This window comes from Cyrtonyx montezumae, unplaced genomic scaffold, assembly GCF_038088225.1.
Source record: "Cyrtonyx montezumae isolate F1298 unplaced genomic scaffold, pur_monq_1.0 scaffold_4, whole genome shotgun sequence".
Classification (NCBI taxonomy): domain Eukaryota; kingdom Metazoa; phylum Chordata; class Aves; order Galliformes; family Odontophoridae; genus Cyrtonyx; species Cyrtonyx montezumae.
The window spans coordinates 3753222-3777008 of record NW_027072045.1 but is presented as its reverse complement, the minus strand read 5'-3'; the positions used below and the strand labels follow the sequence as shown (position 1 = coordinate 3777008).

At 41.2% G+C, this 23787-nt stretch overlaps 2 protein-coding genes across 2 annotated transcripts; one reads left to right on the top strand and one right to left on the bottom strand.

The window, feature by feature from the left end:
* Positions 1 to 324: 324 nt before the first annotated feature.
* On the bottom strand, positions 325 to 9441 carry IKZF5 (IKAROS family zinc finger 5). The gene is made up of 5 exons (XM_065746987.1): positions 9369 to 9441; positions 7305 to 7374; positions 4687 to 4850; positions 4327 to 4509; positions 325 to 2102 (listed from the first exon to the last, which is right to left on the bottom strand). Exons 3-5 carry the CDS (start codon positions 4817 to 4819, stop codon positions 1159 to 1161), a joined length of 1260 nt encoding a protein of 419 aa, XP_065603059.1. The 5' UTR covers positions 4820 to 4850; positions 7305 to 7374; positions 9369 to 9441; the 3' UTR covers positions 325 to 1158.
* A 22-nt stretch (positions 9442 to 9463) lies between these two features.
* On the top strand, positions 9464 to 23095 carry ACADSB (acyl-CoA dehydrogenase short/branched chain). Its single transcript, XM_065746980.1, has 11 exons — positions 9464 to 9515; positions 12924 to 13086; positions 13830 to 13930; positions 14700 to 14906; positions 15422 to 15592; positions 17786 to 17911; positions 18295 to 18387; positions 19951 to 20040; positions 21567 to 21704; positions 22274 to 22373; positions 22904 to 23095. Exons 1-11 carry the CDS (start codon positions 9477 to 9479, stop codon positions 22972 to 22974), a joined length of 1299 nt encoding a protein of 432 aa, XP_065603052.1. The 5' UTR covers positions 9464 to 9476; the 3' UTR covers positions 22975 to 23095.
* The last annotated feature ends 692 nt before the right edge of the window (positions 23096 to 23787 follow it).

The window sequence follows — 23787 nt, the reverse complement described above, 5'->3', positions numbered from 1 at the left end:
CTGGGGCTTCTTTGCCTGCCCACTACACGGACACTGAACAACAGCCAACAAAACAAGCCCAACCCCACCACAACCCACACGCTCAGCTCTTCTCCATACTTCCAGCACACCAAAAGGGACAACACATTTTGGGGACACGCTGACATCCAAGTCAGCCAAAGTTAACAAGAAACTCCACAGCTGCCAAACACAAAGGCAACCTGCTACCAGCTGTAGCTGGGCCCAAGATGGAACCACTTTTAAGTCGTACACCTCTCGTGTCTATCAGAACTCCCATTGGGCAGACAGAAGTGTCATTGTGCAAACTGTACTGATGCATACAGATGGGTTTAAGGCAGTTAACACTGATCAGAGTTAGCTCCAGTTAGCTCCTTTTCAAAGGATACAATTTTGCTAAGCATACTTTGCAGTTTCAAATAAGGTGTCACGTTTATTCCTTCTTTTTATAAGCAGTGAAGGACAGGCTCTGAATTTCATTTCCCTACCAGAGTTTCACTCACAATAACTTCTTATCTTCTAGTTCTGTGATGAATCTTACCAACAGTGCTTAAATTAGTGTTAGAGTTTGGGCTACACTAAACAAATACATATTAACCTCATCAGATCGAAGTGAGCTTTCAAATCAAATTCAATTTGTATGAGAAAGTTGCTTCTGTCTGTGGTTTAAGTTGGAGAGTAGCTACTTTTCTACGCATAGATACGTCTCCAAAGGAACCTTACCTGTCTCTGCAGTAACCTCTCACAGTTTCCACTCAACATATTTTATCCTACCTAATAAATAATCTGCTAATTGTATCCTACATGTCAGGACACTCTCTTTCTACATCTGTCATGTTTATTGGGATTTTAAGTGCAAGCAACTGAAGTTTAGCAACCCAAACATCTTAATAAATTCCAATTCTTATAATACTTTCAGCGTGTTGCTTTCTCTGTTTATTTGTTTTTTTTTTCTCCTCCTTTTAAAGGCTACATATAAAACAACCACTACATCTTATACAAACTTTCCCTGGCAAGTTTTATGACAACAGAGAAATAAATTTGCCTCCTTCGTCCAATTGCTTAACGCAAACTTTCCTTAGGGGAATGTGCAAGCTTTCCTTCAGAAAGTATGAAAAATATATTGCAATATATGTTAAAAAACTAAATGAAAGCACGTTCTCAATGTTGACTGTGTTGACCTCTCGCAAAATGGCAAGCAAAGTCATACTTATTTTTACACTTGCACCCACAGATGTTGCACTGAAAAGGATTTTCAAACCCATGGCATCCCATGTGAATAGTATAAAGGATATTGTCCGCAAAATACATGTCACAGTGCTGGCAGTGATGCAGAAGCTGGGGGTCCTGAACTGGAAGGGTGGGAGCTGGGGTGCTTGGCTGACTGTTACTAATGCTGGGAGTGCTGGTGTGGGCGCTGCGGTCGCTGCTGGGCCCCGCCACCGGGCTGTAGTTCCTCTGGTTGTGTGCGGGCCGAGGATCCGGGCTGGTTGGAGATGAACTCTGAGCAATACTCGCTGACACAGAGGAGACTACAGCGGGTGTGGCAGGCTGCTGCATCATGAAGGGCTTCTCATCTTGGCAGGTAACAACATCAGGAGAGGATGGATTTTGGTTTTCAGGTGGCAAGCTGGATAACTGTCCGGCTAACGTAGACAGCTGGTTTAAAGGATTATCGACCATGAGGTCTTGTGGATCTCTTGGCAACCCACCGGTCTGCGATGACTTAGTCATGGTCTCATAAGCTTCAGTCTGGATATTTGGGATTTCATGAGTGAAATCATTAAGGTAGTCTGGTTTATGAACCACCATGGAAGGTGGACTCAAATTAATTAATGCTCTTCTGCTGTACCCCAAGTTGCTGGTCTTCTTTTGCAGAACCCCCCACATTTTCTTGCTGCTTAGCGAAGACCTCGTGCCCTTGATAGGCACCATCTTGTGTTTACGCCTCCGGTGGTGCGATAAGTTGCTTCTGTCACTGCAGCGGAAGGAGCACAACTCACATTTGTACGGCTTCTCACCAGTGTGTGATCGCATGTGGGCTTCCAGATGGCGTTCGTAAGCGGATGCAAAGGGACACAAATGGCACCTGTGCGGCTTCTCACCTGGAAAGTGAAAACAGATACCATGGCATCCCACAGGAAAAGTCTTTCATGGAAACAGCTGCTCACCAAGTTGCTCAAATTCAGCTTCGGAGTTGTTGCTAGCCCTGGGTTTAGCCAGGTGTTTGGCGGAACAGTGGAGTAAAGCCAGGCATGTCTGCCTCTCCAGAGTGAGCAGCAGGGAAACCTAAGAATCGCAGCAACGACGCCAAGGACGGAATGCGATGACGTGGTGTGATGAATGATGTCTGCAAGGTACTCTCACTACATCCCAAATCTGCCTCCTCTCTAAAGCAGGCTATCAGTGGGCTATAGTAATGTCTCACTGCTGTTCTAACACGGAGGAAGGGCATTCTTTTGGCATCTTCCACACATTCCTCACTAAATACAATTCCAGAAAGCTTCCCAACAATTCCATCTATTACCTTTGTAACACTACACTTTGGGTTCTTAATCCAACTCCCACAGATTGAGTTTTCAGATTCCACGTGTGGATAGTCAGAAATGCCTTTGGTGTGATCTGCTGCATGTCCAGGTGCTGACATCACCTTACCTTCCTACCTAGATTGATATGTCAAGTTCTGAACTGCTGTTGAGCAACTTCTCTTGCAAAATATGACAAACTGCAAAACACACCAGTGTGATCCTTCTCTTCAGCCTTGAAGTTCTTTTGAAGTGTTTTCTACTGTTGTGAAAACAGGACAAGAAAAATGCTTTGTGGCTTTCAAAATCCATTATCTACAACAACAACAAGAGCCAGATGTCTGAATGCAGTGAGGGCCACTAATACAGTGCAAGCCCTGCACAGGACTCACAAGGTGTCACGTGATTAACAGAGTCCTCCCACTACACAGTCGATGCAGTTCTTATTTCTCTCCACTGGTGACACAGAAAGAGATCTGCGTGCCATGTAGCAAGCCCTTAAACACAGCACAGCCAGGGAACCACTAATAGTACTGTCATTAAGACCCAGCATGAATTTAATTCAGAGTAAACTACACTTAATAATAGCAGTGTGGTCACGCCTGTGCAATAAGTGCTTTGGCAGATAGCTTGCTGCACCTCCACATTATCCAGGATGCATCACCTGTTTACTTACATCACTCTGAAGCTACAGGTCAGCTCCCAGTTCCCTATTTTAATGCTGATTCTCTCACTCTGAGCTTTCATAGTCCATGCAATCCATGTCTTAGCCCTTTGCTGTGCTTCCTCCTCATGCTTCTGAGCAAAATAAAAGAGGTCTTGGATCTCCTCGCCTCTAAGTAGGAAAGTTTCCTCGATCAAATGAGTCATGCACACACTCTCCAATGCTGGCAACACTTGCCAATGCACTGAGAACACTCATCCTACACATCAAGCACTGCTCTTCCTCACTTCCCAAAATTTGGCCAGAGCAAAGATTTTATTTGAAACAAAGAAGGCACACAAAGCACCGATAGTTTTATGTGTTTTTTGTCCTTCCTACCATCCTCAAGTTCAGGTCTGGGACGATGCTGACAATATCACATACTACAGCCACGAGCAACAAGTCCGAATGTTAGCCAAGGCACAAACCCTGTGTGTCATGCTTCTCCCCAGGGAGGACCTTCCTGGTAACAGATGGCAAGTAGTCCAGGGAAGGCTTGGTTTTGAATGATTACCACTGGGTCAGAACTTAAGAGGACATTTCTCAGCACTCCAGCCTTCAATTGGAATCCTTCTTGTCCCTGTACACTACAACTGGGCTGAAAAGGTCATAACCTGTAGCAGGCATTGTTCTGCTAGCTCAAGCCACCAAGTGACTTCTACTCCATAAAGCAGCAGCAGGGTGAGGCATTTGGAGAACACAAAAGACCTGCTAAGATCTGAGAGTATAGAAGAACACAGACAACTTTCTTCAATAAGGGAAGGAATACTGATGCTGTACCGTCACCCACATTCTCATACTTCAAGAAGTAAAGCTTTCTTTTTTCTTTTTGGTACAGCAAAGATTTATGACATCTGATGATAAGTAACAGCACGTTGTTTCATCCATTCTGCTCGAGGCTCCGCATGCACACAAAGCCAAAGACATCTCAGGAATCAGCAAACACACAATACCACCACCAGCAAACAAAAAAAAAAACAAGTTTAGCTGCTGAGAAACTCGAAGAAATATCACACTGCTTGAAGACGACAGCAGCTCACATGCACAACATAACACTGAGTTAACATCACAATACCTCACATGCTGCAGAATATTTCATACCTGTGTGAATTCTGATATGTTCTATGAGCCGTGCTGTTCCTTTGCTGGCATAGTTGCAGTAGCGACACTTTAATTTTCCATCAAATGTCCTTTCAAATCCATCCACTAACATTCCTGAGTTTTCATCCAGCGAAACTTCAACAGAGGGATGATCCAGCCCATTCTGATCCCCTTCAGTCCCAGCTGTGAACAACACAGAACTATGAGAACAAACCCTAAGAAAGATAAGGGTGCACACACATCTTCTGTGATCTTGAAGTGCCTCCATACAGCTGTAGTAGTGTACGTAACTATACCGAAGGTAAACTGTGCAGTCATTCCCCCAGAACCAACACGTTGTTAGAACTGAAATTAGCTTACCTCCCTGAAGAGTCTCTGCTTCCTTGTCTCCACCAACAGATCCAGAAATCATATTCACATGGTGAGTCTGCTGTGTAAGATATTCCTGAAAATCTTTTACAAAGTCCAAAGGTTCTGGCTTCTTTTCACCCATATTCCCTCTTTAAGTTTACAACCTCTTGTGCCTAGAAGGAAAAATATTTTCAAATCACAAGTTTCACTGCATTTGAATGCATTCTTAAAACTAAGTTTTTTGTAGTGAGGGACTACTTTTATCATACATCACGTCTAAATACATGGATTGACAACCACAACTTCAGGATCTTAATAATCAAGATCATTAAATAAGTATTACTGTGAAAATAATCTGCAGAAACAAGAACATAAGAAATATATAAAAGTGGATAAAATGACATAATCAAAATCATCAAGAGACTGCAGGTCCCAGCTTGGTGACACAGGCAACCCCCATCCCAACCTACCTTGGTTCCCCAGGTGTCTCTATGTAATAGGTTTGAGGCCCTGAAACCTGAGGGAGAGGTGAGTGAGGATGCGGTGGAAGGTCTACTTGCAAAGCTGTCTCATCTGTTTCAGGGGGAAATGGGTCCTTGCCCAGGAACTGGCAAGACTTGGAGAGAGGGCTTTAAACTGGATATAACAGGGGAAGGGATTAAAACCAGGCCTGCTAGAGAGGAGCCTAGGCAGGCTCTTGAAACTCTTAAAAATATAACAGTAAGAGGAAGACCAAGAAGGATCTCCATTCTTTACTGGATGCAGCTGGGAATGTGATTACTGAGGATAAGGAAAGGGCTGAGGTTCTCAATGCCTTCTTTACATCTGTCTTTAAAAGTCAGACCAGCTATCCTCAGAGTACTCCACTCTCTGATCTGGAAATCTTGGATGGGGAGCAGAATAAACCCCCCAGGATTCAGGAGGAAACAGTCAGAGACCTACTACTCCAACTGGACTGCCACAAGTCCATGGGGCTGGATGAGATCCATCTGAGAGTGCTGAGGGAACTGGCAGAGGTGATAGCCAAGCCACATCATCTGTCAGCATTCCTGGTCAAATGGGAGAGGTCCCAGAAGACTGGGGACTTCCCAGTGTGACTCCATCTGCAAGAAGGGTCATAAGCAGGACCCAGGAACTACAGGCCTGTTGTCAGCCTAACCTCAGTGCCAGGGAAGTTTATGAAGCAGATTGTTTTGAGGGAAATCACACAGCACATGTGGGACAACCAGGGGATCGGTGCCAGCCAGCATGGGTTCACAAAGGGCAGGTCCTGCCTGACCAACCTGATCTCCTTCTGGGACCTAGCGACCCTCCTGGTGGATGAGGGTAAGGCTGTTGATGTGGTCTACCTTGACTTCAGCACAGCCTTCAATACTGTCTCCCACAGCATTCTCCTGCAGAAGTTGGCAGCCCCTGGCCTGGACAGGTACACTGCTGGCTGGGTAAGGAACTGGCTGGAGGGCTGGGCCCAGGGAGTGGTGGTGAATGGAGTTAAATGCAGATGGTAATCAGTCATGAGTGGTGCATGTGGTTTAGTGAGAACTATTGGTGACAGGTGGATCTTTGGACTGGATGATCTTGGAGGTCTTTCCCAACCTTGGTGATTCTATGATTCTATGCTCAGTCTGCCTTTTTTTTTTTTAATGGGTTGTACCTGAACTTTAGAGAATAGAGAGCATGCTCAAAAATGTACTCCCGTTATGTCAGACAAAGCAAAGAGCAGAAATACCACACCTCCCTGAAAGGAAAAGCAAAAAAATAAAGAGAAGAAAGAAATCCATTGTTCTTCCCAACCTCCATGAGTTGTAAGGAAGAAACTTGAAAAAATAATATATGTTTTGGAGGACAAGTTCTAACATTCTACTGCTGTACATTTTATTAGAATTCAGCACTGCCCATAAAAGCATTTCAAAGTTTCATCCGCTCCATTTATCTCACCAGAAGACACTTCTATGTCCCTGACAGTTTGAACACTGTCTCTAGTGAACAAAGGATCCCAAAGAAACTAGAGATTGATAATTCTGCCATAGCATCTGTTTTGCTGTCTCACATTGGGAAATGACTACAGAATTAGCAAGGACAGAAAAAAGCCTTAAAGAAAGTAGTGTTTCTTTCATCCCAAAATCTTAGCTTCCTGTTCTGCTGTGGTCTTAATCCACTTAATTATCATGCATTGTAATAATAACAATATTCACTAGAAGTCACTTGTCATGCTTTTTTTCTGGGTCTTGTAAATGACAAATCTTTCAAGTCCTAATCTGCAACAAATCTGCAAGTACAGAAGTCAGGACTCAGCTGGAAAGAGGAAAATGAGCCCATCACATTACTATTCCTGCAGATCATAATCAACAGCATTTACTGTGCTACTCTTCCCATACGAACATCTTTGTTTCTCAACAGTTACTACACAGAACACAAGGTAACCTAAGGAAAATTGTGATGAGTCTAAAACCATATCCAACAGCAAGCATTCTCCTGCATTTTCAAAATCATTTGCAAGCATTAATTCACTTTTTGTATCCACTTGAATGTGTTCTCTCACATCACACCTACGTAACCTAAACTACTGTGTCATTAACACTGTTCAATTAGTTTTGACCACATCGTTACGTATCAATTTTGCATACCCTTTTTTTTTTTGGCGTCACCAGCCTGATGTAGGCTTAGGTCAATTTGTGTTCCATTTGTTGGTGTCTCCTGCAATGAGGAAAAAAACAAAGGACATCAAGACAGGAATTAAAGACAGGAGAGGGGTACACAGGACAATGTAGTACAGTGATGAACAGGCTACCTTCTACCAAGTTATAACATTAAGAAATAAGACTGGAAAAGTATAATGTTTTGGGGGGTCATCCTTTCCCTATGTCACCAATTCAATTTGCAGACACCCAACTTTCTTTTTCATGTTAGCAAAGGTAATTTGCCACAGTTTGACAACAAATCTCTACATTTGTATGCACAAAGAACCTTCTCTGACAGACTGTTCTACAGCAGATACACATCTTACAGCTTTCCTTTCCACAGAAGAATGATAGTAGGTCAGATTACTGCAAACTCGTAAATGCAATTGTAATTATTAGAACCTGAGTAGAGCAGCTCACATTTCACATACTCGAATGAGCTGAGTTCATGGGGTACTCTTAGCAGCTCTCTCCCTGTAAAGGTTTTTACAGGCAACCAGGCTTCCTATGCCTCTGAGCAGTACATGGATTATTGGCTTGCTAAACAGTTGCTCCATGTAGCATTGGTTGCATCTACATGCCAGGCTTATAGAATCATAGAATCACTCAGGTTGGAAAAGACCTTACAGATCATCGAGTCCAACCATGACCTAACCATATTACTCTAACAACTCTCTGCTAAATCATGTCCCTGAGCACCTCATCCAAATGGTTTTTAAACACATCCAAGGATGGTGACTCCACCACCTCCCTGTGGAGCCTATTAACAACCCTTTCTGAAAAGAAGTGTTTCCTGATATCCAACCTAAACTTACCCTGGTGCAATTTAAGGCCATTTCCCCTCGTCCTGTCACCTGCCACCAGTGTCAAAGCACCCTTAAATATGAACCCTGTGTCATAAGTCTCTAGACGTTGAGTTTTCATCCAAACAGAAATGCAAAGCATGGAATTTCACAGAATCACAGAATGGCCCAAGTTGGAAGTCCCTTCCTCAAGGATCACGAACCTCCAAACCCCTGCCACAGGCAGGGCCACCAACCTCCCCATTTAATACTAGATCATGTTGCCCAGGGCCCCATCCAATGTGGCCTTGAACACCTCTAGGGATGTGGCATCCACAACCTCTCTGGGCATCCTGTTCCAGCACTTCACCGCTCTCATAGTGAAGAGCTTACCCCTGACATCCAACCTCTTCCTTCCTAACTTAAAGCCATTTCCCCTTGCCCTGCTGTTATCTACCCTTTCAAAGAACTGACTCTCCTCCCGTTTATAGGCTCCCTTTAGGTACTGAAAGGCTGCAATGAGGTCACCCCCGGGCAGAACAAGCCCACATCCCTCAGCCTGCCTTCATAGGATATCCAAAAGCCCTCTGGCCCAACCCCTGCCACGCATAGGGACACCCACATCTCCATAAAGTGCTCAGAGCCCAGCCCATGACTTCAGGCACCTGCAGGGCCGGGGCACCACCTAGGTTCATGGGTTCATAAGGTTGGAAAGGACCTACAAGATCATCTAGTCCAACCATCCTCCTATCACTATCCCTACCCAACTACTAAATCAAATCCCTTAGCACCTCATCTAATCCCTTACCACCTCTTAGCACCTCATCCAATCCCCTACCACCTCTTAGCACCTCATCTAATCCCTTACCACCTCTTAGCACCTCATCTACCTGCGGGCAGCCTCGGCAAAAAAAAAAACAAAACAACCCAAGGGGTGTGGCAGAAAAACTCGCCTGTCACAACCGCATCTAGTGCTGTACGCAGTAAACGGAGGCCGAAGGCCCCGAGCCGGCGGTTCCCGCTGTCCCCATCGCAGCACCGCCGCCTCAGCACCAACCGGCCCGGGTCGGCGGCACGGCCCCGGCGCGTCCCCGCGCCCGCCGCCCCAACCCCCGCCTGTCCCTCAGCGCGCAGCCCGGCCCGATGGGAGCCCGCCGCGGGGCCGGCAGCCCACACTCACTCGGGGCCGGCAGCCCACACTCACTCGGGGCCGGCAGCCCACACTCACCGCCGCCGCCCCGCGCCGCGGCCGCCCCCTTCCGTTGCCGCCGCCATGTTTGTTGTGCCGCCCGAAGTCTCGCGAGACCGCGCGGAGGGGGCCGGGCGGCGGGCCGGCATGGCGGCGGCGGGAGCGTGGCTGAGGAGAGGAGCCGAGGTGATGTGCGGGGCCGCTGCCGCGGGGGTGACAGCGGGGAGCGGGGAGACGGTGCCTCGGGTGCTTTTTGGCTGTGGGACTGCGGTGTGTGTGGTGCTGAGGGACAGGGAGAGGCACCGCGGGGGAGCGGGAGCTGCCTGGGGCTCAGCACGGGCAAACACGGGAGGAGGAGGCGGTGAGTTCAGGTGGGTGTACATCGCTGTGCTTTCTTTTAAAGCTCCATCTTCCCGCCGCTGACGTGCCCAGCGGCGATATAATCTCATTTGAGAATGATGGACCGGATTGGGATGGAAGGGACCTTTAAGGTCGCGTAGTTCCAACCCTCTGCTGTATAGGCAGGGACACCTCCCTCTAGGCAGGGTTGTTTTCGGCCTCATGCAGCCTGGCCTTGAGTGCTTCCAGGGAGGGGGCACCCACAGCCTCTCTGGGCATCCTGTTCCAGTGTCTCCCCCCCTTCACAGTAAAGAACTCTACCCTCTTGCAGTTTAAAACCCATTTCCCCTCATCCTGTCCCTACCTGCCCTTGTAAAAAGCTCCTCCCCAACTTTCTTTTAGGGATTGGTGTTTTAGGTTGTAAAACCCAAAACGAACAGGCAAGCTGAGCTGAAGGTAAGAGCTGAGATAAAAAATAATGTTATAAGCAGCCCAGCAGCTGTGTTTCAGTATGTGTTTCTAGCAGGGTGAGCAGCCCAAGTTGCTTAGCAGCATAAAATGCCTTGCCCACAGAAAAGAGAGGAGGAAGGAGCAGTCAGGCAGCACTAAGGCACCAGAGTAATATTTACGCACTTTGAATGCTATCTGAGACCATAAAACTTATATGACTGAATGACTTTAAGAATCAAACTGTAAATATTTGATGTTTTTTTGGTCTCAGTGTTGAATTCAAAACCACTTGTGTCTGTGGTGTGTTGTTGCTTGGGGTGAAGCACTCGGAGCAGTAACCCACTGTCTGTGGGTTGCCATGTGGGCTGTTCTGGTGGTACAAAGTAACCCTGTTGTGTTCTCAGAAGGTCAAGGAGGGGAACTGAATTCAGAGAGTGCTGCTTTAAGCACTAATTTTTCGCCAAACCCATTGTGCCAGGGGTCTGCTGCAGTCCAGGTTACAGCCCATGGCAGACGCTGAACTGTGCAAAGCTGCAGCTTGGTGCCACAGGTCTGGCTGCATCCTTCAGCCACTGTAGCCCTGTGAACTGTGCTTGTCTTTGCTGAGCTGCTTGTTAGCCAGGTTCACCCAGCTGCCTGTTTTTGTTTGAGGAAAGTCTTAATTTTTTCCTTTGTGTTTGGCAGACTATGTGTTGCTTACTTTGAATGGGGCAGAGAGCACTGTGTGGGTTCAGTAGTGTGTTCACCTGCGTGGTCAGTACGTCTACATGCCAGTGCTAAGAGCCATGAAGGAGAGTATAGGTGACACCCAGAGTATGACCAGATGTTGTTACAACAGTACTGTTTTGTTGCCTGCTGAGTGTACCTACTGGAAGCCTCAAGATCATGGTTATTTTGCTTTTTTTTTCCTCTTAAAGCAGATCTCAGTTCAGTTTTCTGTGAAGACCTATGGTGACTCCAGTGACTTAAACTTCATTTAAAAGCATTGCAGTTGTTGCTACTCATTTATACTTGGTATTCCTGAATCAGTCCGTGTTTGTTTTATGTAACCTGGGGTTTTGAGTGTGAACAAACAGCAGTGTCTGTCTTCTGCATTACAGCTCCTCTTTTTCTCTGGTCATACATGGCTGTTTGGAGTAATGTCCTTTACTTGTGATAGGCTTGGATGTCTTGTTGCTAAGACAAAAGGAGTCCACAAATCTGTTTTACATCAGTTCTTCACTCAGTGTGGTGACAGCTATTGAAAGCTGACGTGGAAGAGTAATTACTGCAAGGATCAAAGGAGTTTTTAATTCCCAACCCCAAAGTTTCTGCTGTTTTTTAAGGAATGCTGCTATCATAATGTGCACTGAAAACCTGTCCTGCTTTCTGTGAGCCAGCAGCAGTCTGTTTATGGCATGGTCTGTCATCTGCTCACTGTGGGGTTAAGAGTGCACGTTGGCAAAAACATATGTTGGCAGGAGGCTGCTCATATATACATTATTTTTATGGCACAGCTGTGTCTCTGTGAGGAGTTTCTGTCAGCAGTTGTCTTGATAAGAAATGAATGTCTGCACTTCAGTCTGACAGCAACAGTGACAGAAATCTGTAGCAAAGATGTGATCGGATAACAATAGCCACAGAGTGCATTGGGTTCAGGGAGCTGTGAGAGCAAACCTTCATTGCTACCTTGTCTCTTTTGAGCTCATTTTGAGCTCCGTTGCTCACACTGTTCTTCTTGAGTACTGTTTCTGAATAGCAGAAAATAAATTCTGCAGCAGGTTCTCTTTGTTACCCTGTCATTTTTTGAGCCAGCTCATGTTTGTTTTATTAATTTCATTACTTACCTGAGTAATTCTTTGAATTGAAAGTAGTTCATAGCTCCCCAAGATGCAAAACTCATTCTGTCACGTTATCTGTGTGCTCAGCTGATATCACTTGCTCCCAAAAGCCACACTGTCTGTTCTGTTCATTTTGGTGCCTTCCCAGATTTCCCCCTACAGTAAAATGCTGTGTAATACCCCTGCCCTCTTAGATGGATACCCATTGCTTCTTGATGTCATTTGAGATTGTTTATATCATGGATGGATGGAGAGACACTTTGGAGGGGGGTGAGGTTAATCATAAATCATTCAGTTCCTTCCTGTACTTTTTTAATAAATCAACCAAGATGTGAATAATTAGTCACAGAATACTATCAAGATACTAACTGGAGGATTTAAACTATATAGAAAGTTTTAAATGCCTGGTGCTTGGATTGTGAAATGTATTTGCTCTGAAAATCAGCCAGTGTTAAGTAAGATCTCAGCTGGAACAGAAAAATCCACAGTGCTGTTGAAGTCATGCCCTTTCACAGCAAAGTAATCAGACAAGGGCTGTCATTGCTTTGGAGGTGAGAGCTGCTGGTTCTTAGAAAATCAGAAAGCTAAGTCTGTTATTAAAGTTGAGTGGTCTTGTGTGAAACATTCTTGTTTTCCATGTATCAAATTTGATTAATTCTGTTAAAACATACACTTATTACTCTGACTATTGCACAGGCTTGCTTTAAAAATGAGTACTGTCAGCAGGGTTTATTTGCTGCAAACATTATAAATTACTAAAACTAAGATTTTAAATATTTTTAGAATAACATTGTATTGGCAAACATCAAGAAAATTGTTCTGGTTTAATAGATGTCAGGTAAATTCTGTATAAGCTGTTTCCTATTCTGTTACTGAATAAAAGCACTGGGTAAAGTGGTATTTTTTTTTCTTTTAAAATATAAACCACTAAATATTCAAGTAAATTCTGTTAATTGTTCTGATGTTCTGTATTTATTGTCAACAGCTGAAAAGAAATGTGCCAGCATTCTTGGCAGCCTCTTGGAGGGCTTCTCCATGTGTCTATAGATCCTCCAAATCGGAACCTATGCCAAATGTGACTGGTGATGGACTCATCTGTGCCCCCCTTCAAACATTCACTGAAGAGGAGACAATGCTGAAAAATATGGGTACCTATTTTCTGTGTGGTTAAAATTCAAAAATGCCTAGCTGGAAGGGAAATCTTAGCTTAACAATTCATTTTCGTCATTTAATTCAGTTAAATCTCTAGTTGAGATTGTTTTGTTGGATTTTGCTTCATTTTTAAATTGCTTTAGATCACAAGAGAAGGATGCAGTATTGTTTTGGTTCTTCTGTGTTACCAGGGCACGAGTGCACGTACCTAGTGCAGTTTACTCTGCATGAGTAAATATTAGCTGTTCAAAACTGTTACTGTCGCAGCAGTGAAGTTGGCTGGCATTGTCTCACACCCTTTCAGTAACAGTGAGAACCTGCACATCTACAGGAGATCTTTGAGGCTCAGGTTGAACAGGAAGAGTTATTCATGTGATATTGTACACTCAACATGTCTTAGAGCCTTAAGAATGTCCGTATGGCAAGTTGAATTCATAAAGATACAGCTAACAAAATAAGGGACATATTTGAAATATTTCCCCTTTTTCTTTGTCAACTAGCTTAATGTAAGTGTCACTGAGTTGCTTTTGAAGTTCCTAAATCTATAGGAAATGTTTATTGTGGTTAATTGAACATTGTGGCACACTGCTTTGTTTCACTTGAACAACTTCTTGTCTCCTAATTGTCCAGGAGTATCAGAATATAGGCATAACCTCCCAGAAGTACCATGTGACTGTTACAGCAATCCTCAAGTAAAGTGTTAGAATACCTACATGCTTTCTTTCTTCTTTTGTTACAGTGAAAAGATTTGCTCAGGAACGAGTTGCACCTTTGGTACAAAAAATGGATGAGAATTCACAAATGGAAGACTCTGTAATAAAGGGATTGTTTGAACAAGGGGTCTGCACATTTTTACTTAATTATTTAGCCAAAAAGCAACACCACTAATATGAATTTCTGAATATCCACTTTTCAGATTTTTAGATTAAAAGATTGTGAGAGAGTTGAACTAATGAAGCATTGAAAATTTTGGATTTGTCAACAGAAAGGCAATTTTTCTTTTCTGATCTCTCTCCATCTACTGTGATATTCTTTCCATCTGTCCCACTCTTATACTGCATTCTTCAAATTACCTTTTGAGTTCTTTATCTTTACCATCTTTTTTTCTTGGATAAGAAAAATTGCATGGAATATTAGGGCAGCATAACTTTGTGTCACTGGAAAAGGACATTGAAAGTCTTCTGTGTCAGTCTCGGGCAGCTGCAGGAGCTTGTGTTAAAAATCACCTGATTATCATTCCTGCATTTGATTGTAGCCTTTCCTGCTATCAAACCTAGTGCTTGTCTATAATGAAAACATCATTTTATACAAAGACAACTCTAAATGATAGACTTGCATTGAAATTGCTAAATACACTTACTTTAGTCAGAGTGATGCTTAGCCTGTATTCTGAATTTGTGCATTATTTCTTGCATAAGTTGACTCTCAACTTCTGTGATAAATTTTTTAGTTCGTAAAGGGTATTGAAAGGAAGTAGGTCTTGAAGACAGGATCTGGAAATGCTTACGTGTAGAAAGTTTTATTTTAATCTTTGAAGTGTTAGCTTTGGCTAACAGGTTGAAGGGAACTCATGGGAAACACTGATACATTTGCATCTTTTACATTTCAGCTGATGAGTATCGAGCTTGGGGAAGAGTACGGAGGAACTGGAGCTTCATTTTTTTCTGTCATATTGGCGGTAGAAGAATTGGCCAAAGTTGATCCAACTGTAGCACTTATATGTGAACTCCAAAATACACTAACAAACAGGTTGTTTACCACATATGGAACAGAAGAACAAAAGAGAACCTACTTGCCCAGAGTGGCTAAAGATACAGTGAGTCAGCATCACATATTACTATAATGTAGGATAGTGTTCAGCAGTTACATAAAAGTAGTGGTTGGGTGTTTGTTTTTTTTTCACAGTAACTTAATGGGTGACTGCAGCAGTGGAAAATATCTTTGTATGTGAACTTTGAAACACTTGTTAGAGCTGAGACCTGTGCTAGTAGGGAGATTTCCTGTCATCAGTAGATGAGAAGTGAAAGAGGAAAGGATCTTAGTTTCATTAAAATTTAATTTACTGTGGGAAAAGATCTCTAAAGCAGTTGACTGTGAGAGGCATGTAATTACTGTGTTCCTGTTGTTAATATCTGAACCATAGATCCTCCAAATCAGAAGAACCAAATTCAGAACCATATCTGAAACTTGGTTACTTTGAGGTGGTAGGTTAAAACGTTTGAATTTAAAAGCCTGGTGCTTGTCGATAACTATTTTTGTTGCAGAACCCCTTGAACGTTGTGCCTACATATTCAGAAAGAAGTAAAATGCATTTTTCTCTTCAACTGACAGATAGGCAGCTTCTGCCTGTCGGAGGCTGGGTCTGGCAGTGATGCTTTCTCTTTGAAGACTCGTGCTGAAAAGAAGGGAGACTACTATATTATCAATGGCTCAAAGATGTGGATTAGCTTAGCAGAACATGCAGGAGTTTTCTTTGTGATGGCAAATACAGATCCTGCCTCAGTAAGTTGCTAAAGAATAATGTTATTTTCAATGACAGGTGATGATATATGATGCTGTGGATTTTATATGAAATATCTGGTGTTAAAGGTTAATATTCTTCACACCTTTTCCTAGCTGAGAACAAATGTTTAAAATCTTTTCCAACAAAAAATAGAGAATTTGCTGAGCAATTTAATAAACTCCTCCCACCAGGGAAAATAAAAATGTCAGCATCATAATTGCTTAGATGAAGAGCACAGCATGCACTGGTCTTATTCTGAATAAAGGAAGAACAGATTGTTTATGACACTTATGGCCTAACTGACAAGTTGCTGTTTTACAAGACAAAACAGAGCTTAGGCTACATGCACTCAATGATTAACAGGTACATAATAGTAAAGTTCAGATTTAAAAAACAAAAAGGAAGAAAAAAACAAGCCCATATCTGAATATGCATGTTTCATGTTCTGTCATTTACTAATTTGGATATTGGTGGTAAAGACTCAGAAAAGTCATCTGCCAGCTTTGAAATATACTGTACCACAAGAGTAGAATCAAATACAAAACTAAATTGTTTAGAACTTCTTCCAGTATCTTTTTCTTTAAAAATGTACTCATTTTAAATTAAAATTAAAAGTTCTGACTAATAAAAAAATTCTTTTTCCTTTCATTGGATAGAACATTTGAGCATCTGAAATTTTATTCATTTTGTCACAATCTAGTGGGTGATTCAAGTACTTCATAAGCTGAAAATACATTAGCTAAGTCATTTCCATATTTGTTAACTGCTGTCCTTATAGTCTGAAGTTGTTACTCTGTTAGTACAGCATTGTGAAAGAACATGTATTGTTGTGTTCAAGTTATAAATTGGATTTTATGTTAATATTCAAGAAGGAAATTGAAAGTCATTGATTTTCAAAGATTAAGTAACAATTAACAGCAGTATAAATAAGAGAACAGGCCACTGTAGGTTTGTGTACCAAAGTGTATAGTCTGCAGTGGCAGCTCCCATTTGGTGAGGTGGACTGTGGTTAAGAAGAGATTTGGTGAGGGAAGGGTAGTCTCTGCTTTAATAAAGATGCAACTCTTCCACGAGAACCACAGTACTTTTCCTGCCTCACTGTGTCATCCTCTTAATGAGAGGAAGTGCTGTGGGTGGTAGGAATGGGAAGAGAGGAGAATGTGGCCTGGAGGAGCTTGCAGTTCTCTCCTGTGCTTGTAGACTGGGACATGGGAAGCTGCTGTGGTTAGGGCAGGAGGAAATGCTGAGAAAGCATGAGTGAATGGGGGAAATGAGAGAAAACTGGAAACAAGAATAAATTGCAGGGAGAAAGGGAAAGTGACAGCTATCAGGAATCACTGCTGTTCTTTGGAATCAAAGACTTCAGCTGTATGAAGACTGTAATCCTGAGCGTAGAGATTGACTGTACAATCTGTGTATTGTCACATGCATTATTGAGTGTCCTGTCCAAATTGTGATCTGAATGTGTACAACCATCATCATGATTTCAGATACTTCATGAAGTACATTCCCACTACTCGAAAATGAAAAGGCAGTGGTATTCATGTTCTGCAGGCTAGAATCATAAGATGATAAGCAATCCTGGGTGTCCATTCAGGGCTTTTGTAGTACTTACATTGCACTTAGAGTATTCAGACACAGTTCCCAGTGATACCAGTCTTCTTGGTGAGCACTCTGAACAACCTTAAAAGGAAGTGGGATATTTGAAGCCTTACATGGGACTCGTAGCTGAAGTAATTGGGCATAAGTAAAGACTTGTGTCCCATAGAATATTCTGATAGGTGGGTTTAGAGCATTATTCACTTGACCACTTGAGCCTGAACACACCCTCTGTCTGGCATCTCACTGTTTAGCTGTGTTGTGTTCCAACACAGCACTAACTTGCTTCCCCAGTGATTTCCAGTACAGGCACTGCAATCCTGTTCCATTGGCATTAATACCTATTTCCTGTCTTCTCAAGAGAACTCCCAAAATTATTGTTTTCCACATGAAATATTTTAATTAAAGTATTTGCTTTGGCCTATGTTGAATTATAATTAGACACGGGGAGCACGTGATAATGCCAGTGTCTTAGGTAGTAATGTATGAAGCAGGTATAAAATGTTGGTATTGGAATGTGATATTTATATAAGCATTTGGTTAATCCTAGTACTAAAAAAAACAATTATTGATTACTTTTTAATTCATCCTAGGGGTACAAGGGAATTACATGCTTTATAGTAGATCGCAACACAGAGGGACTACACGTAGGGAAGAAGGAGGATAAGCTTGGAATCAGAGCATCATCTACTTGTCCAGTAACATTTGAAAATGTTAAGGTATTGTAAGCTGTTTATCCATTGGAGCATAATTTGTGTATGATTTGAGCTTGACCCACATGTTAAGGAAAGAATGTTAACTACATTTCCTTATTTTTTTTCCTCCCTTTTTCCCCCTCATTGCTTGTTGCTGTCATCCCTATTTCTCAAAAACATTCAGAGGGATTGAGTTGTAAGTTCTGAATTTTGGTATGGTTTTTCCCAATGGAATTTATAATTAGAGAATGCTCTAACCAGATATTCTAACAAGCAAATGGTTCATTTATGTTTCATGCCCTCATTTACAGGGAAAGTTAAACAAAGTGTTCAATGATTCACCTGTGAACATTTCACACAGTTGCAAAGCAGAATAGAACACAAATAATTGTGATTTTCTTCCTTAGGTTCCTGAGACGAATATCCTTGGGCAGATTGGGCAAGGCTACAAGTATGCCATTGGAATGCTGAATGTTGGCAGGATAGGTATTGCTGCACAGGTGGGCAACGTTTAGTGCTGAGTACAACCATTATATAACTTTGAATTTGGCTCAAACCTTACAAGGTATGGACAGCTGGTAGGAATATATGATTTAGGAAATACTTTGTTAAAAACTATATTGCCACTAGATGTCACTGTCCCTGTGTCTAAGTTACAGTAATGTACTGAAACAAATGCAAATGATGAAATCCTTTATGTGACGTAAGCTATGCATTTACAAATATGAAATGGCAATTAGTTCATCCTTGGTGGTTAACTCATAGCTTCAGAAATATTACGTTTTTGTCTCTCAATGTGTAAATTTGCTTTTTGAACACTAGATCTTTGGAAAACTGAACATACTGAAATGTATAATATTAATGTTTCTCATTGTGATTGGATAGAATTGCCAAATGTGACCTTAGGCTAAGTAATGTTTCTCCAGTAACGTTTTTTTTTTAAGTCAACTTATTTTTGAAACAAGTATGATTTTTTTTGTAGCAGAAGTGCCCTAGTTCAGTGTTGAGTGGAAATCCGATGCAGACATAATAAAATAGCTTATGACAAGCTCCTTCCATATTTTGAATTGACTTTTTAAAAAGGAATGTTTTGTTGGTACTTTGCTGTGGCTGTGGTTGTGCTGTGTAGGGTATGATGCATCTGTACTACCAATCCTCCCTTACTTTTATTTCCAGCTTGCAGACAGACCTCTGAATAACCAGAGCAGGACTAATAGTCCTTCTGAAACTTACACTTTTGACTTGGCAGTATCCTGTGTTGCTAAATGGGTTGGCTTTTCCATCATTTCTAGAAATTATCTGTGATTAAACTTGGTCAGATACAGCATTTAAAAACTAGAGCCATGGGACCCGTTATTCCCAGAGATATAAATAACATAGATGCTCTGGCAGTAAAATACATGGTCTCAATTTTTATCTTAATTACTTCAAGTTACACTTAGAACCTAATTAAAAGTTAAGGTCAGGTAGTTGTTAGATCTTAGTTACTAATTTTTTGATAAATGGTGAGAAATATACTTGAATGGACAGGAAGAGCAGCGTTAAAGCCCTGTAGTATTGAACGTAGTTTTGCAATGTGATAGGTCTAAAAGATAATGAAAATTATAGAAAAATATGGCTGTGAAAACAGTTTCAGACAGTTTTAGTGCAAGGTATCTGTATATATTGTTGCAGGTGCTGAAGCTGATATACTCTGTTCATTTGCATGAGTTTATACAAGACGACAGTAAATATGCCAGTGCAGCTAACGAGCAAAGTACTGCGTTGTTTTCTTATGTTCTTTTCTCACATGCCTTTTTTCATAGGCATTGTGGTTGGGTTTTTTTTTTTCCCTAGAATCTTAACTGAATGAGGAATAAATGACTGACATTGGAGCAAACTGTAAATTGGAGTAACTGTAAAACTCTCTTCAGATTCTGTGTAGAACCTTCATAATATTTTGGATTTGTTTTAGCAATCGTTAGGCAGGAGGAAAATGTGGACTGCCTGACTGGAAGAAGACTCTACTCTGATCTCTGTAAGGTGCTCATTTTTACTGAATCTATGCCTCATCTTTTTTACAGATGTTAGGACTGGCACAAGGGTGTTTTGACCACACAGTTCCGTATACAAAGGAGAGAGTCCAGTTTGGGAAAAGCATATTTGATTTCCAGGTACTTGTTAATGGGCTCACGAGAGGTTTTCTCCAAGATAGTAGCAGTGATCACAGCAGATGAAGCTCATGAAGTGATTTACCTGGTTTTCATAATTTGTGCCTGATCTCCTGTCATGCCTTCCCCATAGTTAAGAAATTCTCAGAAGAATTTCAGGTGAGCAGTGATCTGCCACATGAAAGATATCAATTCAGTGATATGTGTTCTTTCAAGTAGCATGTAAATCATTTAAAATTTTGTAACAGTAGTATTGTAACTCTTCTTGCTCGGTAGTTCATTCACTGCCTTAGAAAATGCACATGGAATTCCTTTCTCTTCTAATTTTAACCTCACAGACTGCTGAATGCATTGCAATTTTTATGTACCTTCATGAGGTGTAGGGGAAGGCCTTTTCCTGGAGGCACTAGAAAACGTAGAAAGATGAGAGCAACTGATTGAATTATTATATTTCCTGTGTTATATAAAGACATTTAGTTTTCATGATAATGTCTGTATCTTAAAATGAAAAAGACTCTTGCAAAAAATGATGTATAGTTTAATAAGGAAGATATATAATTGTAATTACTGTAGTAATTTTCTTGTTAAAAGAAACCTACATCTCAGCTGAAGGGAAGGCACATGAATGCTACTGGTAATTTGTACAAATTTTAGGAAGCACCCAGAGATATTTAGAAAATTATTTGAACTGTATCTTTCAAATGGGAAATTGAATTTTCTAATTGCCAAATTATTTGGTTACGTTGGCCTGCCTTTATGTTCCTGATATATGTTCCTGCAAGTTTTAAGGAGCAATGTTAATGTTCCGATAAGATGAAATATTTCATTGAGTTTTAGGTGCAAGTTAGACTACTAAACATTCATTTTCAATCATCACAATGTTTGTATCTCTTTCAGTAATCCTATTGTTTTTAATACCTGCCATTTAGAGGTGAATTCCATCACCATTTTCCATCCTCTCGGATCCATTCATCAGTCACATCCTCTATACTTCTTTCCATGCCACCTATAGCTTTTGTCTTGTGGTTATTGTGTATGTTGCCTTAGTTCTCCATTTTAAGAAGCTTTTTCATGTCTTTTTCAGTTGAGCTTCATAAGAGAACTAGATGTGTTAATGTGTGACTGTTCTCAGTAGATAGCTGCAAAGTAAATGCACAGCTTTGACCAACTCTTGTCACTGCACTGCTGAGAACGTTGCCATTTGGCTGAGATTTCTTTGTTACTCCTGGATTCAAATAGTTGCTTCTTTCTGTCTGTCCAGTCTGGCAAGAAGCTCCCTAGTACTTCTGAATCCAAGAGGAGGGGAGGATAAGGAGAGTGCAATTCCTAAAAGGACTTCAGTGGCTCAGAGTTTTCTCAAATTTGTCGTCACATAATTCTGTGACAGTGCAGAATTACTGGTCTACCTGGATTACTTCTTTATTTTGAGTGTAGATATGTCCTTTTATGAAGAGAAAGGGATCCTAGCTAGAAATTTCACTTGAGTACTAGGTATTAGTACTGTCTGACTTGCAGTGTGCTCCTTACAGGCGATGCAGCATCAGATAGCTCAGGTGGCCACACAGTTGGAGGCTGCAAGGCTGTTGACCTACAATGCAGCACGTCTTGCAGAAACAGGAAAGGCATTCATAAAGGAGGCGAGCATGGCCAAATACTATGCTGCAGAGGTAATTTACACTTTCTCAATTCAACACATTTATTTCACCACTATTTGAAAGTTTTTTCCTTTACTGAACGTGTAATTGTTAAGTCATGTTTTGCTGTGAAATCTGTAGCTGTTTTTCTATCTTTTGTCATTAAAAGAGGAAGTGATTTGTATTTTGACTTATCTGGAAAGATTTCATTCTCTTAGGATTCATTTTGTGGCTGGAGAAATGAGCAGTTCAGCTTAGCTGGTCTGCCACCCTGATGCTTAATATGATTCAGAACTGTGTTGCTTCTGTTTCCTTTTAATTACTGTTTTGCACATTTCTTCTAGTCTGTTTCACAGGGTGTCACACAAATCATTGCAATAATAGTGAATTCTTGATGTTCTCTGATGTGGAAGAATGATAATGTTCTAAAATAACTTGCATAAGATGAATACAAAAATATCAATCTGTCAATTTCCCACTTGTTCCAGTTACTGCTGAAATTACTATTTTGTCTTCACTTTTAATGGCTATAAATCATAAAATACACCACTGCCTGCAAGATGTTGAATCCTGAAATAGTAACAGTGAAACTATTTCCATAGGTTGCAACACTAACAACTAGTAAATGCATTGAATGGATGGGAGGTGTTGGATTCACAAAGAACTATCCAATAGAAAAGTACTATCGTGACTGCAAAATCGGTGAGTGACAGCCTCTAAACAAATGTTTATTGTAGCACTGGTGCTGCTGTACTTTGGGCATGAATGACTAGCTAATTTTTGAAGATATTTTTTTTTCCCTGAGTACTGTAGTCAACACTGATTAAAATGGCTCTTCATATGTAGTATCTTTGGATTTATGATCTGACTCTTTGTAGAATTTTATTAAGATTTCCTTGTATACCATTATAACTGCTGAGCCTGAGGGTTTGACATTGCTACCAATGTTACCCTTTGACTCTACTGCTGACATCTTATGTTAATGGTTTGCATTTTGTTGGTTATCTAGGAACTGGTTTCCATGAAAATTTCTTGTCGTTCTGTTGTACCAAAAGAAAAGTATTTTGATTGTCACAGATAATCAGATATGAATATTAATTCTAAAACTTGCTTAGTAAAGCTTCGCTTTGTAATTGTAAATGTTCTAGCTGTGCTGTTAGGATAATATCTTGATCTCTGATGTACTCACCATGGTTTTGTAGTCTTCTGACTTAATTCTGTTCTGATTTCAGGTACAATATATGAAGGAACTTCAAATATCCAGTTGAGCACCATTGCAAAAAGCTTAGCACAGGAGTACTGAAAGTATGAGAACTTCATGACTGTTACCAGAAACAACTTCACTGAGCATTAATCATTAATTACAGGTGTCTTTTTGTGATTATACAAAATCAAAAAAGATGTCATAAATAAGAGTGCATCATCACTGATGAAGTCATAGTGAAAATAATGAATTCCATGTTTCAGGACAGTGAATGTGTACATCATGCTAAATCATGAATTCCACGTTCGAATCTAAATCTTGAGTTAAAAGCATCTCCTTCTGCTTGAGACACTTCTAAGATAGCACATTAGCTGAAATTATTTTCTGCTTTAGATTATGGAGTGTGTCTGAACTTTAAAGATTTCAGAGTGAAACAAAAGAAATATTTAAGTTGCCTGATGTAAAAGCTTCCATAAGGCTACCTGTGAGAAAGGTCTCTTCGTGTGCAGCAGAACCATTGTATGGTGTAATGCTTCAGTTTGTTCTTTATACCTTTTTTTTTTAGCATGGAGTACAGGAGAGCTGTTTGGAAATAGGTAAAAGGGATGGTTTTCCTCTCTTGGGGAGTGATATCTATGGAGCTGCTGTAATTGGAGTAATTTTTTTTTGTCAGCCTTTAGTGTTTTCTTAAGTATATCTTGGTAATTAAGCCCTTCTAGCCCCAATCTGTAGTATTGAAAGGTGGATAATATCTACCTCCCTTTCCAGCATCTCAGATGTTAAGGGTTTAAACCTAAGAGGCTATTTATAGATATCCTTTTACAAAAGGTTGAGTTGAAATCTCTGTGAAATGGGGTTAAAAAGCTCTACGGGTTCTTCAGAAAGATAGATATAAGCTAGATAATAGGAATG